The 24,396-nt window shown below is 31.6% G+C and overlaps 1 protein-coding gene across 1 annotated transcript in view; it reads right to left on the bottom strand.

Annotated features, from left to right (window-relative positions):
- The window catches only part of LOC135127903 (peptidyl-prolyl cis-trans isomerase FKBP2-like), a 114,272-nt gene extending 98,791 nt beyond the window's left edge, over nucleotides 1–15,481 (bottom strand). The window contains exon 1 of the mRNA XM_064054585.1: nucleotides 15,173–15,481. Coding sequence (XP_063910655.1) covers nucleotides 15,173–15,378 — 206 coding nt within the window. The 5' untranslated portion in view covers nucleotides 15,379–15,481. The remainder of the gene's footprint in view (nucleotides 1–15,172) is intronic.
- Nucleotides 15,482–24,396: the final 8,915 nt, after the last annotated feature.

The raw sequence follows: 24,396 nt of genomic DNA, 5'->3' as shown, positions 1-24,396 counted from the left end.
TCGCTAATGAAGAAGCTTAACGTTAATGATCATCCATTTTTTGACACTAAAGAAAATTTTATAATCAATGAAAACAATTTGGAAATTCAAGCTTTGACCTGACATATGTGGTAAAAAGGAGTTTTAAAGTATCTGGATCAGAGAATTCTCGACCGCTGCGAATGAGAAAACCTAGTGTCTTGTAGGCCGAATCTACTACCTGATTTACATGGTAATTGAAAGAAAGTTTTGTCAAAATTGAGATAAAAGTTGTTTTTAGAGCACCAATTATCCACAGCATCTAAGTTTCTTTGTAATTTCAACGAGTCTGCAATGGAATTAATTACACTATAGATCTTAAGATCATCTGCAAACAAGAGATAAGAAACATCTGAAACATCATCAATAAAGATGTCAAAGAGCAGGAGACCAAATATGGATCCCTGAGGAACACCGGTCTTCTGTTTGAAGCTTTTGGATTTGAAATCCCTGACATAGACAAATGAATACCTATACTGTAAATAGGACCCAAGTAACTTGCATATTCTGTGGGAAAAACCGAAGTGTTACAGTTTGCTGAAGAAGAGGCTATGATCGATACAGTCAAACGCTTTGGAAAAGTATTGACCAATGCTTGCATTGTATGGCGGTAAAGAGGAACATGTAGAAGAGTTTCGAAGATCTTAGCAAAGTTGGATATATGAGCAACGGAACTATAATTTTTCAAATCCGTTTTATTAAATTTTTTATATACAGGACAGATCTGATAAATTTTCCATTGACTGGGAAATAGATTAGTTTTTAGGATTAACCCTATCAAAGGCCTTTGCGAAGTCGAAATGGAATCCACTTGAGACCTTTCTTGAAATGCATTATTAAGAAACACGTAGTAAGACAATAAGTTTGTAAGAGAAGATTTATATTTACAAAACCCACGTTGATGAGTAGATAAAATCGAGTAGTTTGTACTTTGGTTCGTGTGCCCGATTTAAAAATCGGAGACACATAACTACACTTCCAAATATCAGAAAATTTTGATTCCATGAGAGATGATTCAAACAACAGGAACAATGGAGCAGTCAAAATACAAATACAGTTTTTTATAAGAATAAGAGGATTTAAGATTGCTAATGTTTTGAAAAACATCGAATAATGTGACCTTTGATCCAGTATCAAAGACTTTTAAATTGTTATTTTCTAAATTTATTATGGAATCAGTAACATAGACTGTAGAAAAATATTCCACAAACAGATTGGAAATATCTGCTCCATTGCTTTCTTATCTTTAAATGATATGTACTTAGGAACCCCATTATCATTGTTCTTATCACGAATATATTTCCAAAAATAATTTCGGTTAGATGTAACACTAACATCAACTTGAGCAATTGAAGAATATAAATTTTCATTAACGGAAATTAAAGCGAGATCGATTCGATTTGAAATGAAGATAATCTACTATTTGCCAGATGTACTTATTTAAAACGCTAGCCTTTTTTGGTGGCACAAATTTGTAAGATCCCTGTTAAACAATATCGGATAAGATCTACCGGATTCATTTTTTTGGAATATTATTTATTTATTTATTTACACAGCATGGGGTATAGCATAAATTAGTTAGAAGATCTTATGAGATGATTACGAATATCAACAGGACTGCAAGAAAAGATATCAATGAAACGTTTGATATCAGCATAATTACGTATCATCTGAGCAATTGGTGAAGCAACCCCAACATTTGGACGTAGGAATATGAAAAGCACTTTTGCTTCGAGTATTCGTCGAATTAGCCATTTGTCAAGCTGACTTGAGTAAAAGCAAAAGTAAAAGTGTGTAACTCAACAATTGTTCTTTGGATCAGGTGATACAAAATAAAGATCAGGTGATACAAAATAAAGATCAGGTAATACAAAATAAAGATCAGGTGATACAAAATAAAGATCAGGTAATATAAAATAAAGATCAGGTGACACAAAATAAAGATCAGGTGATACAAAATAAAGATCAGGTGATATAAAATAAAGATCAGGTGATACAAAATAAAGATCAGGTGATACAAAATAAAGTCCAAGAACTTCAAATAAAAGAATTGGCATTCAAATTAAAGAATTACAGGATAAACTTTGCAAAAAAAAAATTTAATGCTCTTATCTTATCGATCATTGAACGTTCGCAGTTTCATCCTTTTTGTAAGAGATGAAATTCTGGCTGATAAAGATCTAAACTATAGAGAGAAATTAGATTATTTATTTAATGAATAACCTGAACTGTTTGAAAAGTGGAAAATCAATGACCATTCTTATGAAACTGTTGATTTATCACTAATGAAGAAGCTTAACGTTAATGCTTATCCATTTTTTGACACTAAAGAAAATTTTATAATCAAAGAAAACAATTTGGAAATTCAAGCTTTGACCTGACATTTGTGGTAAAAAAGAGTTTTAAAGTATCTGGGTCAGAGAATTCTCGACCGCTGCGAATGAGAAAACCTAGTGTCTTGTAGGCCGAATCTACTACCTGATTTACATGGTAATTGAAAGAAAGTTTTGTCGGAATTGAGATAAAAGTTGTTTTTAGAGCACCAGTTATCCACAGCATCTAAGTTTCTTTGTAATTTCAACGAGTCAGCAATGGAATTAATTACACTATAGATCTTAAGATCATTTGCAAAAAAGAGGAACGTGTAAAAGAGTTTCAAAGATCTTAGCAAACTTGGAAATATGAGCAGCGGAACGATAACTTTTCAAATCCGTTTTATTAAATTTTTTATTTACAGGACAGATCTGAGAAATTTTCCATTGACTGGGAAATACATTAGTTTTTAGGATTAAGTTATATATAATGCATAGCGGCTGACAAAAGACAGACATGCATTACCTGATAATAAACGCAGGTATCTGATCAGGTCCACATGTCATAGTCGGTTTTAACCCTTTAATAGCGATTAAAACTTCCGATTCGGACACAGACTTGACGTAAAGGGTATTCCTGATCAGATTTGGGGAGGAATAGATTCGGTGCGCATTATTGGGAGTGAAGGATTTTGAAAAGTAGTCAGTAGTGTAAATCATGCCAGAAAGTATCGTACCCGAGTCAGTTTTTGATTTTATAAAAGATCAAAATTTTTTAGATCAAAGTTATACCTACAGTATTTGTTTAACACACGAGCTTTTATTTTTTATATTATCTAGCAAAACTCCGCTAAAACAATTTTCCCCTAATAAAAAAAAAACCTTTTACTACAGTTTCACACACAACAATAATCTGCCGCAATTCACACTCGTCTTCCGTACATGACAAACCCGAAACGAAACTAAAGAAGTTGTCCAATCCACAAAACTGTCCTTTCTCGGGAGCAGCTGATATTAAATTAGCCACTTTGCGTCGTCATCCATAAGGATAACGTCGGACCACACCACTAAGGATCATCCAATAAGCAAGGATTAACGAGCGGCAATAAAGCCTTCCACACAATAAACAACTACATCGCGACAAATCCACCAGCCGAAAAATGTATAAATTCCAAACAGACAGTTATATAATCCCCGTCCGGCTAATCGTGATGTATCACCATTAAATTATTTACTACGAATTTTCCGGGTCCGGAGCGGAGCTCATGACGACGGCCCGGAGTCCGATCCGTTCGTCAAGGGCCACTCTCGTTCCGTATTTCTAAAATTTCGCAATTTCGACAAATCGTCGTGTTTTGAGGTTCCTTGAGTGTATAAGTAAAAATCTTTCAAGTTCTTTGACCGAAAAAGCAATGAGCGGAAACAGCCTGAGGCGCGCGGTCCGACCCTGGATCGGATCGAGCGTGTCCAATAAAAGCCAATTACGGCTCTGCGTCCGACCGGAGTTTGGGGAGGTGGATAATCTGATAACGGCGAGTTTGCAGCTTCGGTTTACGACTTCATGGATGGATGAATATTTATTTTTTTATTTGTGCTGTACCTGCGTCGTTTCCATGCAAATTGTGATTTGTCCCACGATGGCACGGACGCGTTTTCCAATTCGGCCATATTTATTCATTTCGGGGACGTCAGGATTAATACGTGTTCGGGATGATGAAAAACGAGAAAAATTATGAGGCGGATCGAGAAACAGCGACAAATTCATCAGAGGGAAATCTCTTTTGCGGCAAACGCACGTCATGTGGAGGATATGAGAAAATTTGCAATTTCGTCGCGATGTTTATGCTCACAGCAAACGTTAACGAACGATTACGAAACAAGCAATAACCGCAAAACGCAGACGGATTTGTTTTATTTTTAATACGCGGAAGGAGTTTGGGAGGTTTTAAGGCCCGTGGATAAAGAACGGAAACTTAATAAGCGAATAGTGTGATTAATGATCGCGGAAATTCAACAAATTAAATTGCGATAGCGAGCCGTAATGCGTCTTTAAATATTCAACAATTTAACACAGCGTTAATATTTAATTTGCTTTCTGCTGGATTTAAATTTTTAATTTTTTAAATACAATCGATTGTTAATAACTGCACAATTTTGGATATTTTGACAGACGCAGACGCCTATTTAACCTACTAATGTCTTTTAAACGATTTTAATCAGTTATATTACATGTCTCTCATTCTTGTACAGACAACTACCGTAGTATGTCATTTTCTAAAATTTAAATAGCATTTACATGCAAAATTTTGAGGTGACGTCATCAAACTGTTGATGGGGATGATCACACAAATTTTGCAGACAAATCTGCACACTATATAATGATTTAAAAATTTGGTCGAAGGTTATTTAGACAGAACTTCCTTCGCCCTGTGCAGCCCAAGAAAACCCGCTTTTCTGAAAAATTATAAAAATCTTACGCGATTTTTGTTTCTATAAAGGAAAAAGCAGTGATATTATTACACTAGCGCAAATATTTAACTTCAATTTTTCAATGTTTAATTTTTTGTTTCTTCAGCTTTGAGTTTTTATGTTTAAATTTTTCAGATTTCCGAATTTTTCAATTTTTGGAGTATGCAATGTTTCGATTTTCCAATTTTTTGTTTTTGACAAATTTTTCGTTTTTTTTTGTTTCTTCAATTCTTTGATTTTCCAATTTTTTACTTTACAATTTCTCAAGGTTTAATTTTTTTTAATTTTTAATTTTTCGACTTAAGTTTTCATTTCTTATAATTTTCGATTTGCAATTTTTCGTTTCGGTTTTTCATTTTCTTGATTTCTAAAATTTTTCGATTGTTCAATTTTATAATTTTTTGTCATTTCAATTTTTCGTTTCTTCAATTATTGAATTTGCAATTTTTCGATTATTCATTTTTTTGGTTTCTTCAATTTTACAGCATGCATTGATTCTTTGATTTGCAATTTCGTGAGTTTTCAATTTTTCATTCTTCAATTCTTCCTTTGAGTTTTTTATTTTCTTTACTTTTTCAATTTGTCGAATTTTCAATGTTCTGATTTTATAATTTTTCTTTTTTTTTCAATGCGAAATTTCTTCAATTTTTCGATTTTCAACTTTTCGGTTTTCCAACTTTTAGATTTTTTAATTTATCGTTTCTTTAGTTTTAGATTTTTAAGTTTATCGATTTTTCAATTTTTTGTTTCTTCAATTTTTGATTTGTAATAGTTCTAGTTCGTTTTAAATACGCATTAATTACGGTTTTTAAAATTTTTCACTTTTTCAATTTTTAATTTTTCTATTTCTCGATAGGTAATTAATTTTTCAATTTTCGATCTTTCAATGTTAGTTTTTCGAGTTTATAATTTTGACGATTCTACGATTATTCGTTTTTCCAACTTTTGGCTGTCGTGTTTTTTCTTTGCGTTTCTTCAGTTCTTCGATTTGAAATTTTTAGATTTTTAATTTTTCAATTTTTGATTTTTCGACTGTTCACATCAAAAATAAAAATAGAAACATTGCAAAATTGTAAAACTGATAACTCAAAAATAAAAAAAAAGAACAAGTATGGAACTTTTGAAAGATCTAAAAACTTGAAAATTGAAGAATTTTAAAATTTAAAAATCGAAATATTAAAAGTTAAATAAATCAGAAAATCGGCCACACTGAGACACCCAAAAATTGCAAAATTGGAAAACTTCAAAATTATAAAATTGGAATAAATATGGAATAAATACAGGAAACGAAAAGACGAAAAACTTTGATCTAGAAAATGAAAATTAAAAAAGATGGAAAATAAAGAATAAAAATCATGAACTTCATAAATAGAGGAATCGAAAAAATGAAAAATTGGGGAAGCGAAAAATTGAAAAATCGAAAGATTAAAAATTGAGAAATTGAAAAACCGAAAATTGAAAAAATAAAAAATAAAAAACGAAAAATTGTGAAATTAAAAAATGATAAAATCCAAGAAATCGAAAAAACGAAAAATTGTGAAATCAAAAAATTGAAACGAAAAACTGAAAATATAAAATTGAGAAACGAAAAATTAAAATTGGGAACTTGAAAAACTGAAGAAACCAAAAATCGATAAGTAAAAAAATTAAAAACTGAGAAACCAAAAAATCGAAAAATTGGAAAATCCAAAAATTGCTAAATCGAAAAATTACTCAATTGTAAAATCAAAAAATGATAAAATCGAGGACAACGAAAAAGCGAATTTTTTTGTTAAATTGAAAAATTTCAAATCGAAAAATTAAAGAAATTGAAAAATTAAAAAATTAAAATTGAAAAAAACACAAAACCGAAACGTTGAAAAAACAAAAAATTAAAAAAATAAGAAAATTCAAAAACCAAAAAATTATGGAATTAAAAAATCATGAAATCGAAGAAAACGAAAAATTCTGAAATCAAAAAATTGTAACATTGAGAAATGAAAAATAAAAATTGTGAACCTGAAAAACTGAAGAAACGAAAAATTGAAAAATCGAAAAATTAAAAGTTGAGAAACCGAAAAATTGTAAAATCGAAAAACTGCTAAACTGAAAAATTGCAAATCGAAAAACTGAAGAAACGAAAAGTTAAAAAATTTGGAAGTCGAGAAACTGGAAAATTGAAAAAATCAAAGCTTAAAAAAAGAAAAATGGTAAAACCGAAGCACTGAATAGCCGACAAATTTTAAAAATAAAGAAAATGAATAGACAAAATTTTGTGAAATCGAAGAAAACGAAAAAACGGAAAATTGTGAAATTGAAAAATTGCAAGTCGAAACATTGAGGAAACAAAAAATTAAAAACTCTGGAAGGCGAAAAATTGAAAAATTGAAAACATTAACTTTGAAAAGTGATACCAAAAAAATTGTAAAATCGAAGAGAAAGGAAAAACGAAAAACCCAGATTTTTCTAAAAATTGTAAGATCTGATTTTGCGAATTTTAATCACCCTGTATAAGTAATTCTAAAAACTGTGAGTGCATTGATAAACCAAGTATAGTCATAGTATTTTACATATTTCAGAGAAGATTTAATAAAAATGTATACAGACGACAGACAGACAGACAGACGGAAACGGGAGACTACTCTTTTCGTAACAGTATAGCTTACGCTCGGGAAGTAACAAGCGGCACTTGATCCCTCTGTGTGTTCCACACAATAAAAAAATTTAATTTACAGTGAGTTAAATTAATTTTTTTTAACTTTTTGCGTTGGAGTACAAAACACCATGAATTTATTTATACAAAAAGTGGCAAATTTATTATACGTAGAAATAAAATTCTGCGTACCGTTAACATTTATTCCACATTACAAACAGCGTTTATTACCTTATTTGGTGTTGCGATAACAACAACTAATTTCATCCGCACAAGCGAGAATAACAATTGTTATAAAATTAAATGGAGCAACATGAACTACAAATTTTATTACAATGTATAATTAAAATGTGATCAAAACTGAATATGCAACGAAGCCACTACTGAATCAGGATTAACACTCAAAATTTAAAGTGGATTAATTGTCACTTGTCATAAAACAAATATAACTTTAAAGTGGCTGTGTAGACTAATTTACCATCGACCGACTGGTGACGTGCATTTAATTTGGATTATATTAATTTATTACCAATTAGAGATTAAATTACGATTTGTGTAAATATTTTCAGCTTAAAATTAGAACCACGCTAATGTTTTGTGTTTTACTTAAACTTTTAATTATGTATCATATACATTATACAATGTCGTAAACTACGCCAATAACAGGAAGAACACATTACTGGGTCCGTTTCAAATTGTTCGACATCTGTTTAAAAATACCATTGAATCGTTTACTTTCAGATTTGTAGTGGGCTGTGTCCCACGCCTCACAGTTGGTATCATTGATTTGTTAACGGCATTACGTCAATTTCCATTTATGCATCAGACGATTCACACCCCCACGTGACATGTATGACATGACAGGTGTTGGGTTGACCCACCTATTTGCAATTGACCTAAGTCCCCAAATCACTAGTGCCAATTACAAATTTATGTTCCTGTGTAATAATACTAAATTACCTTTATAAAGTTTATTAGAAGAAAGAAAAATTAAGTATATTATTCCAATGCGATACTCTACAAAGTTTAAATGTCGCACAATCAAAAGTGAATAAGTTTTTATCCGTTTTTAAAGTCGTGCAGAACTTTACCCGCTGTTGGAGTAGCAAAAGAATCATGGATTTTCGCGCATGAATAAGTTATCGGAAGCAATTACACAAGAACTTTTTAATCGAATTTTGCTAGTTCTTTGGGACGAATACTTGGTTGGTTACACGAACATATACATAGTGGCTTATTGTTTTTCAAACAGACATTACATTATCGACAGTTAAAAATTTGAAATGCTCTAATAAAACTTTAGTTCTGTGTTTATAAAGCGATCAAAATTTATAAAGCACTGGTTCTTCTTTATTTATAAACTAACATACATAGGTTCATACATAAAAGTATTGTCCGACGTTTCAATTTTTAACTGAATCACCCTGTATAATGATTAAAAAACTTGTGGTTCTTGCAAAATTTTTAAATCTAACCTAAAAAAAACTAGTCACACACAGAACAATGGTGACAGAATGTTAATCGCCTGAAAAGTTTAGAACCTTTAGAAACTTTATTATTTTTAAGTGAATTATGTCGACGGCAAAATAAAGTCGGTCAAAAACACATTAATACTTAAACGATGTTTATCTCAAATGTTATTTTCCGTTCTTGAATTATTCATACATTAAGTAAATCATCCTGAATTTTCCTGAAACAAATTCTCTGATGGTTGATAAAAACCAGTTTGTATAAGAAAATTTAAATAGTGTGATACACAGAGACAAAATTGTCGAAACACTTTTACAAAGTTTACACTCTTTAAAGAAAAAATACAAACAGTATTTTTCAGCCTAATAGATAATTCTTTATCAAATACGGTACGGTACATTTATAAATCACAAAGTTAAAATGGGGGTGTCGACCTTAATGAAAAACCCTGCATAGATAAGGGTAATCGAGCTGAACAGAATACGTCTTACCGAGAAACACTTCCAAAGGTTTAAATAAAGAACTTCAATCCAGGCCGCCAGAACAACTTTTATTTCGACTCCACTCCTGACAATTACAAAATGCAAAAGGAAATTTTCTACTCGTGAATACATCTAGTCTTACTTTTTGCTTTAGTTTGAGCTCACAGCAACACTGAAACAGAGCTAATATTTTCTGTTGTAAATGATGTGAAAACAAAGAAACGTGAGAGAATTGGATCCGGCGTTTTAAACCCGTCCGTATTATACGATCGCGTTTTCAAAATGTAGTACCAATTGTGAGAGCTTTACGGTCCAGACATCACTGAAAGCTCCAATCCAGTTTTTTATTTTTAGAAAAATATTATAGGCGGATTCATGAACTACAAGTACGGGAGTGTGTTGTTTTATCAAATTGGAATGGTAATTGGCGCTTGAACTAGTTTTTGATACAGACTTGGTAACTTTTTTCCCAACCGATCCTATAAAGAGAGAGAGTCCGCCACATAGTCAACAATGACTTTAAAAAGTTTCCAAAAGTGCTTAATGAAGCCCAAAATAAACTGGTCACTAGTATAACTAAGGCTCGGATAATATGCAAAATGCATTTTTATGCATATTTTAAAATTTTTGCGGCATTTTTCGTGCAATTTAATACAGTTGGTTATTGGCAGTATGCAAATAAATAAGTTCCGACATTTTCTATTAATGCGGACAATTGAGATGGGGGGGTGGGCGGGGTTTTTATATTTTGATTTTATTTCTTAATACAGCGTGTTATTGAAAAGTACGTACAAAATAAAATCGGCAATTGGTCTCGAAGTATGGGTGCCAAAAGTTAAAAAAAGTTCAGGTAAAATTGTTCTCCTTTTACAGGTAAAAATTATTAATAAAATTTTGTCCAAATTCCTTGTACGCCTCTAATAAAAAGATCATCTCTCGTTTCGATAGCAACATTTAGTCTTGACAAAAGTTTTTTTGTTCCACTTGCTAGGATTTACTAAAATTAATTAATTTTACCTATTTATCCTTTAGTAGCGTCTAAAAAGGTTGGATAAGGGTTAATTGCTAACACAAAATAAATTTTTCAGATTTCTTAGATTTCGCGAAGAACTGTCAATTTTGTTGTACGTACCTTTCAAGAACACATAAATAGTATTCTTTGAACAACAGGATACTTAAAAACATGTTTTTAATTTCTTGTAAAGAAATAAGTATTTTGGAGTTAAGCTCTACACCTTGGTACACGGCGAATAAATAAATCATCACAATTGAGATGGGGCGGGTGGGCGGGCTTATATTTTGTCTATTTGTTTTTAATATATGTAGACTTCTTTTCAGAACATGAAACTTAAAACATGTTTAAAATGGAAAGTTTGTATAATATCGATTTTGCAATTAGGTTCTGCCCCATAATTCCAAAACTCATATTTCCTTCCAAAAATGTAACATTTTAATCATGTTCTAAGTTTCTTGGTGTGAAAAGATGGATATGTATATTAAGAAAATAAAAAGTCAAAATAAAAACCCCGCCCACCCGCCCTATCTCAATTCTGATGATTTTTTTTATTCGTCGTAAGCCGAGGGGAGGAGTTTAATTGTAAAATCCTTATTTTTCTAGGAGAAATTGCCATGTGAAATACTTATGTTCTTAAGTAATCGTGTTATCCAAGAACACTAAATGTCTTAATTAAAAAAGAAAACCAAAAGAGAAGCCCCACCCATCCGTCTCGATCTCAATCGTGATGAATTTGTCATTCGTTGCCAGACCGAGGAGGGGCCGAGCATAATTGCAAAATTGTTATTTCCCTATACAAATTTACCATTTTAAACATGTTTAAGTTTCTTGTTGTGAAAAGATGACTACACTTATTAAGGAAAAAAGGCAAAATATATAATATACTACGTATATGATTTTTTTTTACCCGTCGTAAGTCGTGGGGCGAAGCTTAATTGCAAAATCCTTGTTTTTCTACGAGAAATTGCTATGTGAAACATTTTCTCGAATAATCGTGTTGATTAAAGTAAACTGTATGTACTTACTTATTAAGTAAAAAAGATATACAAAAGATAAGCCCCACCCATCCGTCTCGATCTCAATCTGGCCTTAATTTTTACTTAATATACCTAGTATTTTTTGAATAATACTATACTCAAAAACATGTCTTACGTGGTAATTTCTTGTAGATAAGTAAGGATTTTGCAATTAAGCTCCGCCCTCTTGACTTACGGCGAATAAAAAAAGTCATCAGAATTGAGATAGGGTGGGTGGGCGGGGCTTACACGTTGCCTTTTTTTTCTTAATAGAATGTAGTCGTCTTTTCACAAGAAAAACTTAAAAGAGATGACTACGTATATTGAGAAAAAATGGCATAATACAAGCCCCGCCCACCCACCCGGTCTCAATCGTGATGATTTTTTTCTACCAGTTGTAAGTCGTGGGGCGAAGATTAATTGCAAAATCCTTGTTTTTCCACGAGAAATTGGTATGTGAAACATTTCCTTGTGTAATCGTGTTATTTAAAGCAAACTATATGTACTTATTAATTAAAAAAGAAAACCAAAAGATAAGTCCCACCCATCCGTCTCGATCTCAATCTGGCGTTAATTTTTACTCAATATACCTAGTATTTTTTGAACAACACGATATTCAGAAACGTGTCTTACGTGGTAATTTCTTGTAGAAAAATAAGGATTTTGCAATTAAACCCCGCCCTGTTGGCTCACAACGAATAAAAAAGAAATCATCAGAATTGAGGTAGGGTGGGTGGGCGGGGCTTACACGTTGCCTTATTTTTCTCAATATACGTAGTCGTCTTTTCACAACAAAAACTTAAAACAGATGACTACATATGTTAACAAAAAAATGACATAATATAAGCCCCGCCCGCCCACCCGGTCTAAATCGTGATGATTTTTTTCTACCAGTTGTAAGTCGTGGGGCGAAGATTAATTGCAAAATCCTTGTTTTTCCACGAGAAATTGGTATGTGAAACATTTTCTTGTGTAATCGTGTTATTTAAACAAACTACATATATGTATTTATTAAGTGAAAAGAAAACCAAAAGATAAACCCCGCCTATCCATCTCGATATCAATCTGGCTTTAATTTTTACTTAATATACCTAGTATTTTTTGAACAACACGATATTCAGAAACGTGTCTTACGTGGTAATTTCTTGTAGAAAAATAAGGATTTTGCAATTAAGCTCCGCCCTCTTGGCTCTCGACGAATAAAAAAATCATCAGAATTGAGGTAGGGTGGGTGGGCGGGGTTTACCTTTTGCCTTTTTTTTCTTAATATACGTAGTAATTTTTTCACAACAAAAACTTAAAACAGATGACTGCGTATATTAAAAAAAAGGAATAATATAGGCCCCACCCACCCACCCTATCTCAATCGTCATGATTTTTTTTACCCGTCGTTAAGTCGTCGGGTGGAGCATAATTACAAAATCCTCATTTTTGTTCGAGAAATTGCTATGTGAAACACGAAATATAGTGTGAGGAAATGTCAAATTTTTCAAAATTTCACTTCCATGTAACGAAAAATCCACACGGGAGGCTCTTGGATTCATTAGTTTGGGAGCCCATGGAGATTTTTTTGTAAATTATTTAGAACAATTTTGGGGGAATTTGGTGTTGTATTTATGGAAAATTCTGACCTGACCTGTTTTTGAGTTAATTTTGAGACCACCTTTTTTTTAAATGTTAAACAATCTTGAGGTTTGGACAGAATTTGAAAGTGCTTTGGAGTCTCCAGTCTTATAATAATTTAATTAAATTTCTTAGAGGATACGTCATTTACTAGAATCAATTTTATCATAGTAGGTACTAGCCTCGCCCACCCGCCCTCTCTTTTCTTAGGCGATATATTATTTGCCAAAATCACTCTTACCTTAGCAGGTACTACATCCGGTATACATAGTGGAAAATTTCATTTTTGAAAATGTCGTCCAAAAACTCTCAAAAAATTAAGGGTTATAGATCTTGACGTGATGATTCCAAAAATAAATCGTGAGCAATATGTTCGAAAAATTGGGTGTGAAATTAGTTTTTTTTTTTTAATTTTTAAAAATTGCGATATTTCACTGGCCGATTCTAGAAAAACGGTTAGAGTGGGAAATTTCATTTGTGAACAAGCCAAGGGGGCGGAGCTTTATTGCAAAATCGTTATTTCTCTACAAGAAATAAGAAACATATTTTTGAGAATAGTGTTGTTCAAAGAATACTATGTATATAAGCAAAAAATTAAGCCGTACCCATATCCATCCCAAGTTCACTTGTGTTAAATTTTTCATTCGTTGTCAGACCGAGAGGCGGAGCCTAATTGTAAAATCGATACTTTTCTACAAAAATGTACCATTTTAAACATGTTTTACTCTTCTTGTTGTGAACATAGACTACACTACAAATATTAAGATTAAATATGGCATTCATTTAAAATGGAAAATCTAGAAAAACATTATAATAAATAAAAAAATATTTTTTTTCAAGAGAGTAACTGTTGGTCAATAAAATAGCCAGTTAACAAAGTAAGAGAATACACCGATATAGTTAGTTTTAATTTGTAAATGTATTGTAAGTGTTGTAAGTAATGATGAATTTTTTGCATGTAATGCCAAATTTCTCTGCACATATATGCGCATATTTACATGTTTTTTCTGCATATAGGTAATTCCGAGCTTTAATTATAACGCACATTTGATTCATAGAACTTTTGTTCCTAGTCCTAAGCGGTTTATTGGTGGCTTCCAATAAGCACAAAATCCACGTTCACGATTTGGCGGACTCTACTATACCTCCCAGTGAGCCACTACAAACAAAAACTATAACTTACACCGCAACATAAGCAAACATGAAACTACAGCGTTTCCACTAAGGTATCGGTTTCACATACCGCTTTTAACGAGCCGGCACTGGATGGAAGTGTATGAACGATCGTGTATATTATTCATAAAACTTCTAGCGCAAGATTTTATACTTATTGCATCTGTTTATTGCAGCAGCAACTGAAAACGACACCTACCGAGAAATAACATATCCTTATTTGGTGCAGTGGTACTAAATTGCCGTGGAAATTACACACCTTGCCAAGTTTTTATCAAAATAACCTACATGGATGAAGAATCTCTATAATTCGGCCATAAAAGTGTTACAAAATCCGCTAGTCGAAAGCATTCACTTTATTACCAACAAGAGCACTTTTTTTTGAGAAAAAATTACGAAACTACTTTGGCTGCAAAAGCAGTTTTTTCAGCCTCAAACATTAACCTACAATTTTTAACAAATCGTGGTATTCGGGCACAATTACGAGATTAAATTCATTTAAAGAGGGTTTGAAAGGAAGACAAAACTCGAATAACAAAGAGTGGGTAAAATTTAGAGGAACAATACTTTATTGGCACTTCTTCGGCCAATTAAGCCGCGACTGACAAAGCATGAACAATTAGCACCCAACCAATTTCTCGCTGCTTGTTAGCGGCACGAGACGTGGCAAATCGACGTGCCGCAAAAACCATAAACACCGCGCTTCCGAACAATGACATTTCACATTCGTTTTACTAATTTCGATTAAAAAAAACCGAAAGTCATCACAGGCCACGAGTGTCATCCGCTATCGAAAAGTAGGCGTGCCAAATCGTAAACAAAAGCATATCACTTTCACGGCCATCTGGTCGCCAACCGCTAAAAAACGAGAAGCCTCGGCGTCAATCTCGTAAACAAGTCACCGTCTCGTTCCGCAGCCACCTGCGATAATGCCTCAATCTCGCAAAAATAAAAATACCAACCTGGAGTCGAACTTGGTGCCGTCCGTCAGCGTCCCCGTGTAGTGCATGGTCAGCATATCCCCGCTTTTGGACTTCACATCACAGCCCTCCGGCACGCTGATCACGTCAATTTTCAGTTTTTCCGATCCGTTTTTATTTTTGTCGTCGCAGGCGACTAGATTGGCCGCGAGGGCCAGCGCGACGAACGTGAACGTGAACTTGGACATGACGCGACTACCAACACTACAGTACTGGTGAATGGAACGCGATCAAGAAGGCCGCCACGAGACTGCCACGATGTTTCGGCGACGTCACTGTTCTGTTTTTGTTTTACCGGTGCGGATTGAGCGGGACAGACGATTCGAAAGCCACAGGTCTGGCGCTGATTGGCGGAGGGGTACACGTGATTGCGCGTATGGCCTAGTTCTACCGCGATGTTCAAGAGTTGAGCGAAAGTTGGATGCGACGGAAATTGGGATTTTTAATCTCCGCAAATAGGCAAATACGCAACTTTGCAGACGGATATAAGTGTGATCGCTTACGTATAGGAAAGCAAAACTCCTTGATGTGTTCGAGCTTGTTGCGTAATACAGGGTTTTTCATAAATTATTCGTACGTCGAAGTGGACGCCGATTTGTTGTTCCGCTTGGTAACATTCATGTCAGTGTCATAATTATTCTGATATATTAATTAATCAAAGTTTTGAAATGTCCACCATTACAACGAAGTGGCAAATCTCCAGCACTGTAAATTTCACATGTCACTAGATGTACGAAATATGTATAAAAGCCTTGTATTACACAGTATAGCACTGACGCTGGAATACCGGTAGAGCTTGGTACGAAAAGGAGAAATTATTTAAACTGGTGATGTGGTTGTTAAATAATAATTAAACCGTGAAGTGAATATTGCAGATAGATTTACATTCAAACTAAAACAATTAATTTTTAGTGTCTGTCCGTCGGTCTGTCTGTCAGTCTGACATCTCTACCGTACTTGTACTTTACTAATCTAATTTGATTTTGTTTATTATTACTATATGACACCTCTGTCAAGTCAAAACAGAGTTTTACGTACCTCACAGAAAAATCTTTGTTTTAGGTTTCTGAAATATTTATATGGCTTATGCGTTATCAAGTTATTATAAAACAATGTAAAATACAATTTTAGAAGAGGTTTAGAACCATTTGACATTTTGATTACCCACTAAGCTTTATCCAGAGCCTGTAGAACAGTGACAAAAATGTGTTCATGTGTTTTCCACGAATATGAAATGTCTGTTAAAAAATATTCTAGTAATAATAGTCTACTATAAATATTTAGTACTTAAGTTTTTGTAATATATTATTTTTTGGAATCCTTATCTAATATTTTAAAAATTTTAATTTTAACGACTACATACATATTTAGTAATACATGTAAGTTATTTCAAAGTAATAATGTCAACATAATCATAATTTACGAAATATCTAATAAATCAGATTTCAAACTTCTGTAAAATATTTAGTAAGACTAAGGCACTATCTAACGTTAAATGAATAATATAGAATATATTAATTAAATTCATCATAAAATGTTGTTACATACGTTTGAATTGTGTAAAATTACATTTTATATTTTTATATACAAAACTCACTTGACACACACCTTATAAAACTTTTATGACTTAAGCGGATTAAGCCAAACCACCCTTATAACACAAACTGGCTATTGTAAGCTTTATAAACCCGAACCGCAAGGATTATTTTACTGTTCATCGTTGTCATAATGGAGCTGTAAAGTTTTACTAGGTATATGTGAACTGAGTTAAGTTATATAAAAGCCAGTTTGACTTATAAAGGTAAAATTTTTACAAGTTGTATGTCAAGTGAGTTTTGTATATAGGTTGTTTAAAAATAAATTGGTCATCCTGTTTTTAGATGGTTCTAAAAAAAATATGAATTCCTTCATCAACTACAGGTGCAAACTTAATATTTTGCACATTCTAGATAGGATTTATGAAGCAAAATTTTATTTTTTTAATTTTTCGATAGTTCAATTTTTCCATCTTCCAATTTCTTAATTTTTAATTTTTCAATCTATAGATTCTTCTGTTTTTTCAATTTTTCAACTTATCAACAATTTTTCACTTAACAATTTTGTAATTTTACGATTTTTAAATTTTTCGATTTTCACTTTCTATTTTTCAATTTTTCAAATTTGCTACTCCTATTTAGCAATTTTTAAATTTTTCAATGTTCATCAATTTTTCGATATGCCATTTTTCAATTTTACAATTTTTAAATTTTTCGATTTAAAAATTTTCAGTTTTTGATTTTTCAGTTTCACAATTTCCTGATTTTCCAATTTAAAAATCTTTCGATTTTTTGGTTTTTTCGATGATTTAGTTTTACGATTTTTGAATTTTTCAAAATTTCAGTTTGAATAGATTTGCTTTTTTTGTTTTGAAAAATTGAAAAATCGAAAATCTGAGAAATACATTCATTGAAAATTGAAAAACCTAAAAATCGATAAATTGCAAAAACGCAAAATTGAAAAAACACAATTGGCTAAACGGATAAACGAAAAATTGAAAAATCTAAAAATTAAAAAACTGGAGAATTCTGGAATTTATCGATTTTTAGATTTGTCAATTTTTAAGTTTTCAATTTTTTAGTTTCCTGTCTTCTCATTCTCCGATTTATCGATTTTTCAAGTCTTTTATTTGAATCTATATCCATTCTTCACAGTTTCAATCGAATTTTCAGTTTTAATTTTTTTTTATTTTTCAAATTTTAATTTTTCAAATTTTAATTATCCAAGTTTTAATTTTTCAATTTTTAATTTTTCAATTTTTGAATTTTGAATTTTTGAATGTTTAATTTTTCAATTTTTCGATTTTCCCATCTACTTGTTCTTCCATTTGTCCATTTCTTGAGTCTTATTTCAAACACAATTCATTTTTCACAATTTCAATCGAATTTTCAATTTTACAATTTTGCAAATTATCGATTTTTAGATTTTACAATTTTTCGTTTTTTCCATTTTTCTATTCTTCAAATTTTCAATTCTTAAATTGTAAAATCGGAATTGCTGTTTTGCAAATTATCCACTTCAATCTCTTAATTTTTCAATTTTTTGGTTCTTCGATATTTTTATTCTTCGATTTTTTTATTCTTGATTTTTTAATTTTACAATTTAGCAATTTTTTTTAAATTTAAATTTTTTAATTGAAAATCACAAAATTCAAAAGTCTAAACATTGAAAAATTCAAAAATTGAAAAATCGAGGAACTCAAAAACAAATAAAATTGTAAACAAAAAAAATACATAAATTGTAAAATCGAAAATTCCCAAATAGGAAAACCGTAAAATTGATTGTTCTGAACTTTAAGCACAGGGTTGAGATATCGTCACAGGTCGTTAACAAAAATTATTTCTTTTTTAGTCAAAATTTTGATGACGTTATTACAAAAGTTTGCTAAGTTAACCATATTTAAAATGTGTAATATAATACGAGCTTATAATTTTTAAATTTTAAATTTTTAAATTTTTCGATTTCTCCGTCTTCTTATTCATCCGTTTGTCGATTTGTCGAGTCTTTTATTTAAATCACAAGTCATTTTTCACAATATTAATCAAATTTTCAATTTTACGATTTTGCAAATTATCGATTTTTAGATTTTTCAATTTTTCAGGTTTTCCATTTTTCTATTCTTCAAATTTTCAATTCTTTGATACTCAAAAATTGCAAAACTGAAAAATCGAAAAATTGCAAATCTTAAATTGTAAAATCGAAATTGCCGTTTTGTAAATTATCCACTTCTACTTTTTAATTTTTCAATTTTTTGTTTTTTCGATTTTGTTATTCTTGATTTTTTGATTTTACAATTTAGCAATTGTTTTAATATGTATTTATATTTTTCGATTTTTCATTTTTCAAAAAAAAAGCACATCTATTCAAACTGAAATTTTGAAAAATTGGAAAATCACAAAATTCCAAAATCGAAACATTGAAAAAATCAAAAGTTGAAAAATCAAAAACAAATAATATTGTAAACAAAAAAAAAACTATAAATTGTAAAATTGAAAATTCGCAAATCGAAAAACTGAAAAAATTGATTGCTCTGAAATTTAGCACAGGGTTGAGATATCGCCATAGATCGTCAACTTTTTTTTACTTTTGGGTTACATTTTAAGCCTTTTTCACCCTTTTTTTCTAGCCCTTTTTTCTCCGATCCAGAAATGAAAAGTACATATCAAATTTTTGAACAATCTGTCTAGTAGTTTTAACGAATATCGATCTAATACAAGCACCAACAGACGCCAGACACACGGAAATATGTGACCTACTTTTTCATACCCAGCTCTTATAAAACGTCTGGAACAGATTAAATTAGCCGTCTTAGAAAGTAAGTGAGTAACGAACTCCTTTAACACCTTGATAAATCTGAGTCACATAAGTCAACTTTAGTACATCTAATTACTTTGAGCAGAAAAAGCCAAATGTACAAAGTGAAGCAAAAGTTGGAACCCTTGAAAGATTTCAAAAATTGTTTTTGTTAACTATCTGAAATTTTATACAGATTTTACAAAATTTAATAAAATGCAGTATACCTATACTGCACATAATTAAAAAAAAAATTCTTCGACTAGTGGCTGAAGCTCAACGTGGATATGATGTTTTTTTATGTAACACAGTTCACATTCATACCCGAACGGTGTTGCTATGTGGCAACTCAGTTTGCTGGAACCCAGAGTCAAGTAGAAAGTGGAGTCTAAACCCAAAAATTTTGCCAAGATTAAAGAAAACCATTATTAATTGTGGCTCAAATTAATTTGAACAAATAATATTACAATTATAAAGAACAACCGCAGGAATCTACATATGCTTGACGGCTTTACCAAAAAGTTGCATAGCGAAAATCTGGTCTGTTTTTTTCTACACAAAGATTTCTTTACAAGGAAACGATAACTTGGTCGAACCAATTTGTTGGATTTAGTATAGAATTGATAAATTGGACGGAAATTAAATGAATTACCGTGAATTACCTTGAATTTGCTTTAAATTACTAAAATTAAATGTAAATTAGGCACAGAAAGTTTGTAGAATATATATATATATAGAAGAAAAAAGTGATTTTGTATTACCATTCATAACAGGTTTGATTTGTAAGTCAAGGTTCTCATGTTTTTTCGTCAACCTTTTAAATTTAAATGGTTCTATATTGGTTATTTGTTGATTTACCAGCCTTACGCAAAACTAAATAAGAGAAACTGAACACAAAGAGTTCCAGACAGAGAGTCTAAAAATTCAAATCCAGTAATTCAACAGGAATTGAAATTATTAATAAAATTTGAATAATTAACTCACTGTAGTTACGAAATATTACATGTCTGGAATTAAAGAACTTGCTAAACCGCTTCTAAACTTGAAGTAAATGCTTAATATAGTGAACAACATATAGAAACGTGCACAAATATAATAAAGATATAGTGCTCCTAATATGGATTGGTATGTCCTTCTTGTATGAATTGCCAACAGATGGTGCTTGTCGACATGTTTAAAGCTTTCTTCAATTCTGTATAACAAAGACGTTTATTATTTTTTCTTTCATCCTCAGTATTAAAATTTGTTGACGTTATTTCAGTTATGCTTACCTCTTTCTCTTTTTTAATTTATTTCCAGCATTGTTACCATTTTTTCGAGACTTATTCTTTTGCGATATAGTGTACAAGACTGTTCACGGCCTCGTGCACACAAGAAAAGAATATGACGCGAAATTTTCCGGTGAACCCATTGACCATGAAATAAATGGTTTCATTATTTCGAAATCAACAAAAAGATTAATTTTTAACTTATCCTCTATAAGCTCGATTCTACACTACACACAAATTCAGTTAGTTAAAAAAAAACACGAGGTTATGACGACTTGATATACCATCCAATTGCGATGTTAAATATTATACAAGATCATTTCATTGAAGTAAATGAGGTCTAACAAAACATCAGTTGGTTTCAAGAACAATGGCAATTTTTCTTATAATATGAACATTTAAAATCGTTTGAAAGTCTGGAGATTATATACTCGCTAATAATAAAAAATTAATTTAATTAATTATTAATTTACAATACCGTTAGGACGACGAAAGCCTTTTTTAACTTGTTGATCATTTACGTCAACGGTTTTTCCTGATCGAATTCTAGAACACCTTGTATAAGTAGGGCAAATAAAAAATAAGTTAAAATATATTATTATTGTTAATTAATAAATACCGCAATAAATGTTGCGTGCGTTCTGCTTGCTAAATTAGGTGTTGATTCAGAACAATTCTTTTGTCACTCGTGTGCATCATTAACCTAGCTTTCAAATGTCTTTGCAGTCTAATTTTTTGCAACAGAAGCGAACCGGAGACGCGAAACCACTTTTATTCGTTGGCCAGGAAAATTGCGTGAAAATATAAAAAGTTATAACACGGTAAAATTGTTGACATTACCACCGAAAATTAGAAGATCAGTTATGAGCTCCAAATTTTGTTGTGTAAGATTTTATATAAGATATCATGTACAAATAAAAAATTATGTGCACTAATTAGATAACAAGAAATATCTGCATATTTTAGATATTACTTGTTATCTAGCACAATTTGGAGATGACGTCATCAGATTTTTGAAAAGATAAATAATAATGAAATGAGTGTGCAGAGACCTGTCTAAAAATCTCTCTAAATGTTACCAATAAGTGACTATATTATACATAAACCAAATGTAGTAAACAATAAACGACGGTAAAATTGGTCTCACGTTTTTAGATATATCGTTCCTCACCCCCGAACAAATCGCGTTTTTTAGGAAAATGAATGGTCCAAGCTTATTTAGACAAAACTTCCCTCACTCAACAATTCCAACTTCTTCGAAAAATTATATAACCAAGGGTAAACCAGTCGCAGTGTAAGAAAAAAAGTGGTGACGTCGGAGATCGAACCCCTGGGCTTTCAAATATGAACGTTTTTACCACGTTTTAGATATTTCGTATTATGTACATATTTAAAAAACAGCTCTATGCTGGAATTATTAAATAAGAAAAATTATAAAAAATTTTGAACGTTCCTCGTACATTAGTACAGAATGTTATGGTAAAAACTCGGGGCGGATTGATAAACCACAAGTACAAAAGTATGTTATTTTCTAAAATTTAAATAGCATTTGCCATGCAAAATTTGCAGGTGATGTCAACAAATTGTTTATGAGGATGATGAGACAAATTTCGGTTTTAGATATTGTCTGTCTAATAAAAAACGACACATACAACAGACAGGCAGACAGAAACGAGAGCTCAATTTTTTCCTACTTCCCAAAGACCATTAAATGGTTAATTAGTACACGTATTTAACAAAACTGTGTACTCTTACTGAACAAGACTGCGACATTTGGTACTATGAACTCTTTCAAAATAAAACATCACAGGTCTTCTCGATTTTTTTCAAAAATACGACAAAAAGGTCCCCTAAGATTCTTTCAGCTTCCTCCAAATGTAAAACATTAGCGTTCCTAAGATTATTTCAACTTCTTTAAAAGATGAAACATTAAGACCTTCAAGATCCTTTCAACTTCTTCAAAATAAAAAACACCAAGGACCCCGAGATTCTTTCACCTTTTTCAAAATATAAATCAACAGACTCCCAAGATTCCTTGAACTTCTTCAAGTACAAAACATCAGGGACCCAGAGATTCTTTCAACTTCTTCAAATGTAAAACATTAGGGGCTCAAAGATTCTTTCAACTTCTTCAAATATAAAACACCAGCGGCCCCGAAGTTCTTTCAATCTTTTCAAAATATAAAACACTGGGGGCTCCGAAATTCTTTAGACTTTTTCGAAATATAAAATACTAAAACTCCCAAGATTGCTTGAACTTCTTCAAAATACAAAACACCAGGGAGCCCGAGATTCTTTCACCTCTTTCAAAATATAAAACACCAGACCCCCAAGATTCCTTGAACTTCTTCAAATATAAAACATCAGAGACCCCGAGATTCTTTCAACATTATCAAAATATAAAATACGGAGTGCTTCAAGATTCTTTCAACTTCTTGAAATGTAAAACATTAGGGGCTCAAGGTTTGTTTCAACTTCTTCAAATATAAAACACCAGCGACCCCGAAGTTTTTTCAGTCTTTTCAAAATATAAAACACTGGGGGCTCCGAAATTCTTTCGGGATCTTCAAAATATAAAATACCGGAACTCCCAAGGTTGCTTGAACTTCTTCAGATATATAACATTAGGAACCCCGAAATTTTTTCAACTTTTTAAAAATATAAAACACCGAGTGTTTCAAGATTCTTTCGACTTATTCAAATGTAAAATATTAGGGGCTGAAAGATTCTTTCAACTTCTTCAGATATAAAACACCAGCGGCCCCGAAGTTCTTTCAGTCTTTTCAAAATATAAAACACTGGGGGCTCCGAAATTCTTTCGGGATCTTCAAAATATAAAATACCAGAACTCCCAAGATTGCTTGAACTTCTTCAGATATATAACATTAGGAACCCCGAGATTTTTTCAACTTTTTCAAAATATAAAACACCGAGTGCTTCAAGATTCTTTCAACTTCTTGAAATGTAAAAAAACATTAGGGGCTCAAAGATTCTTTCAACTTCTTCAAATATAAAACACCAGCGACCCCGAAGTTCTTTCAATCTTTTCAAAATATAAGACACTGGGAGCCCCGAAATTCTTTCGACTTCTTCAAAATATAAAATACCAGAACTCCCAAGATTGCTTGAACTTCTTCAGATATACAGTATGTCCCCGGATTGAGTTCACAAGAGGAAAAAAAACTGTATTTTCTATTTTACAAAAAAACGACATAGGAATAACATTTTTTGCTTAATTCAAAACGAATAAATCTGCAATTAAAATTTTAATATTATCAGGCTGTATACTTAAAATCGAAAAAACTTAAAAGTAACGAAGGACTTTGAAATATGAAAAAATTAATTTAAGAGTACAGACCAGGAATATTGAAGTTTTAATTGCAGATTTATTCGTTTTGAATTAAGCAAAAAATGTTATTCCTATGTCATTTTTTTGTAAAATAGAAAATACAGTTTTTTTCCTCTTGTGAACTCAATCCGGGGACATACTGTATAACACTGGACCCCGAGATTCTTTCAACTTTTTCAAAACATAAAACACCGAGTGTTTCGAGATTCTTTAAACTTCTTCAAATGTAAAACATTAGGGGCTCAAAGATTCTTTCGACT

This window comes from Zophobas morio, unplaced genomic scaffold (assembly GCF_036711695.1).
Source record: "Zophobas morio isolate AGI-343-1 ecotype UQ-CSIRO unplaced genomic scaffold, CSIRO_AGI_Zmor_V1 ptg000012l, whole genome shotgun sequence".
Classification (NCBI taxonomy): Eukaryota; Metazoa; Arthropoda; class Insecta; order Coleoptera; family Tenebrionidae; genus Zophobas; species Zophobas morio.
The sequence above is the reverse complement of the archived record's forward strand: the minus strand, read 5'-3'. Positions and strand labels throughout refer to the sequence as shown.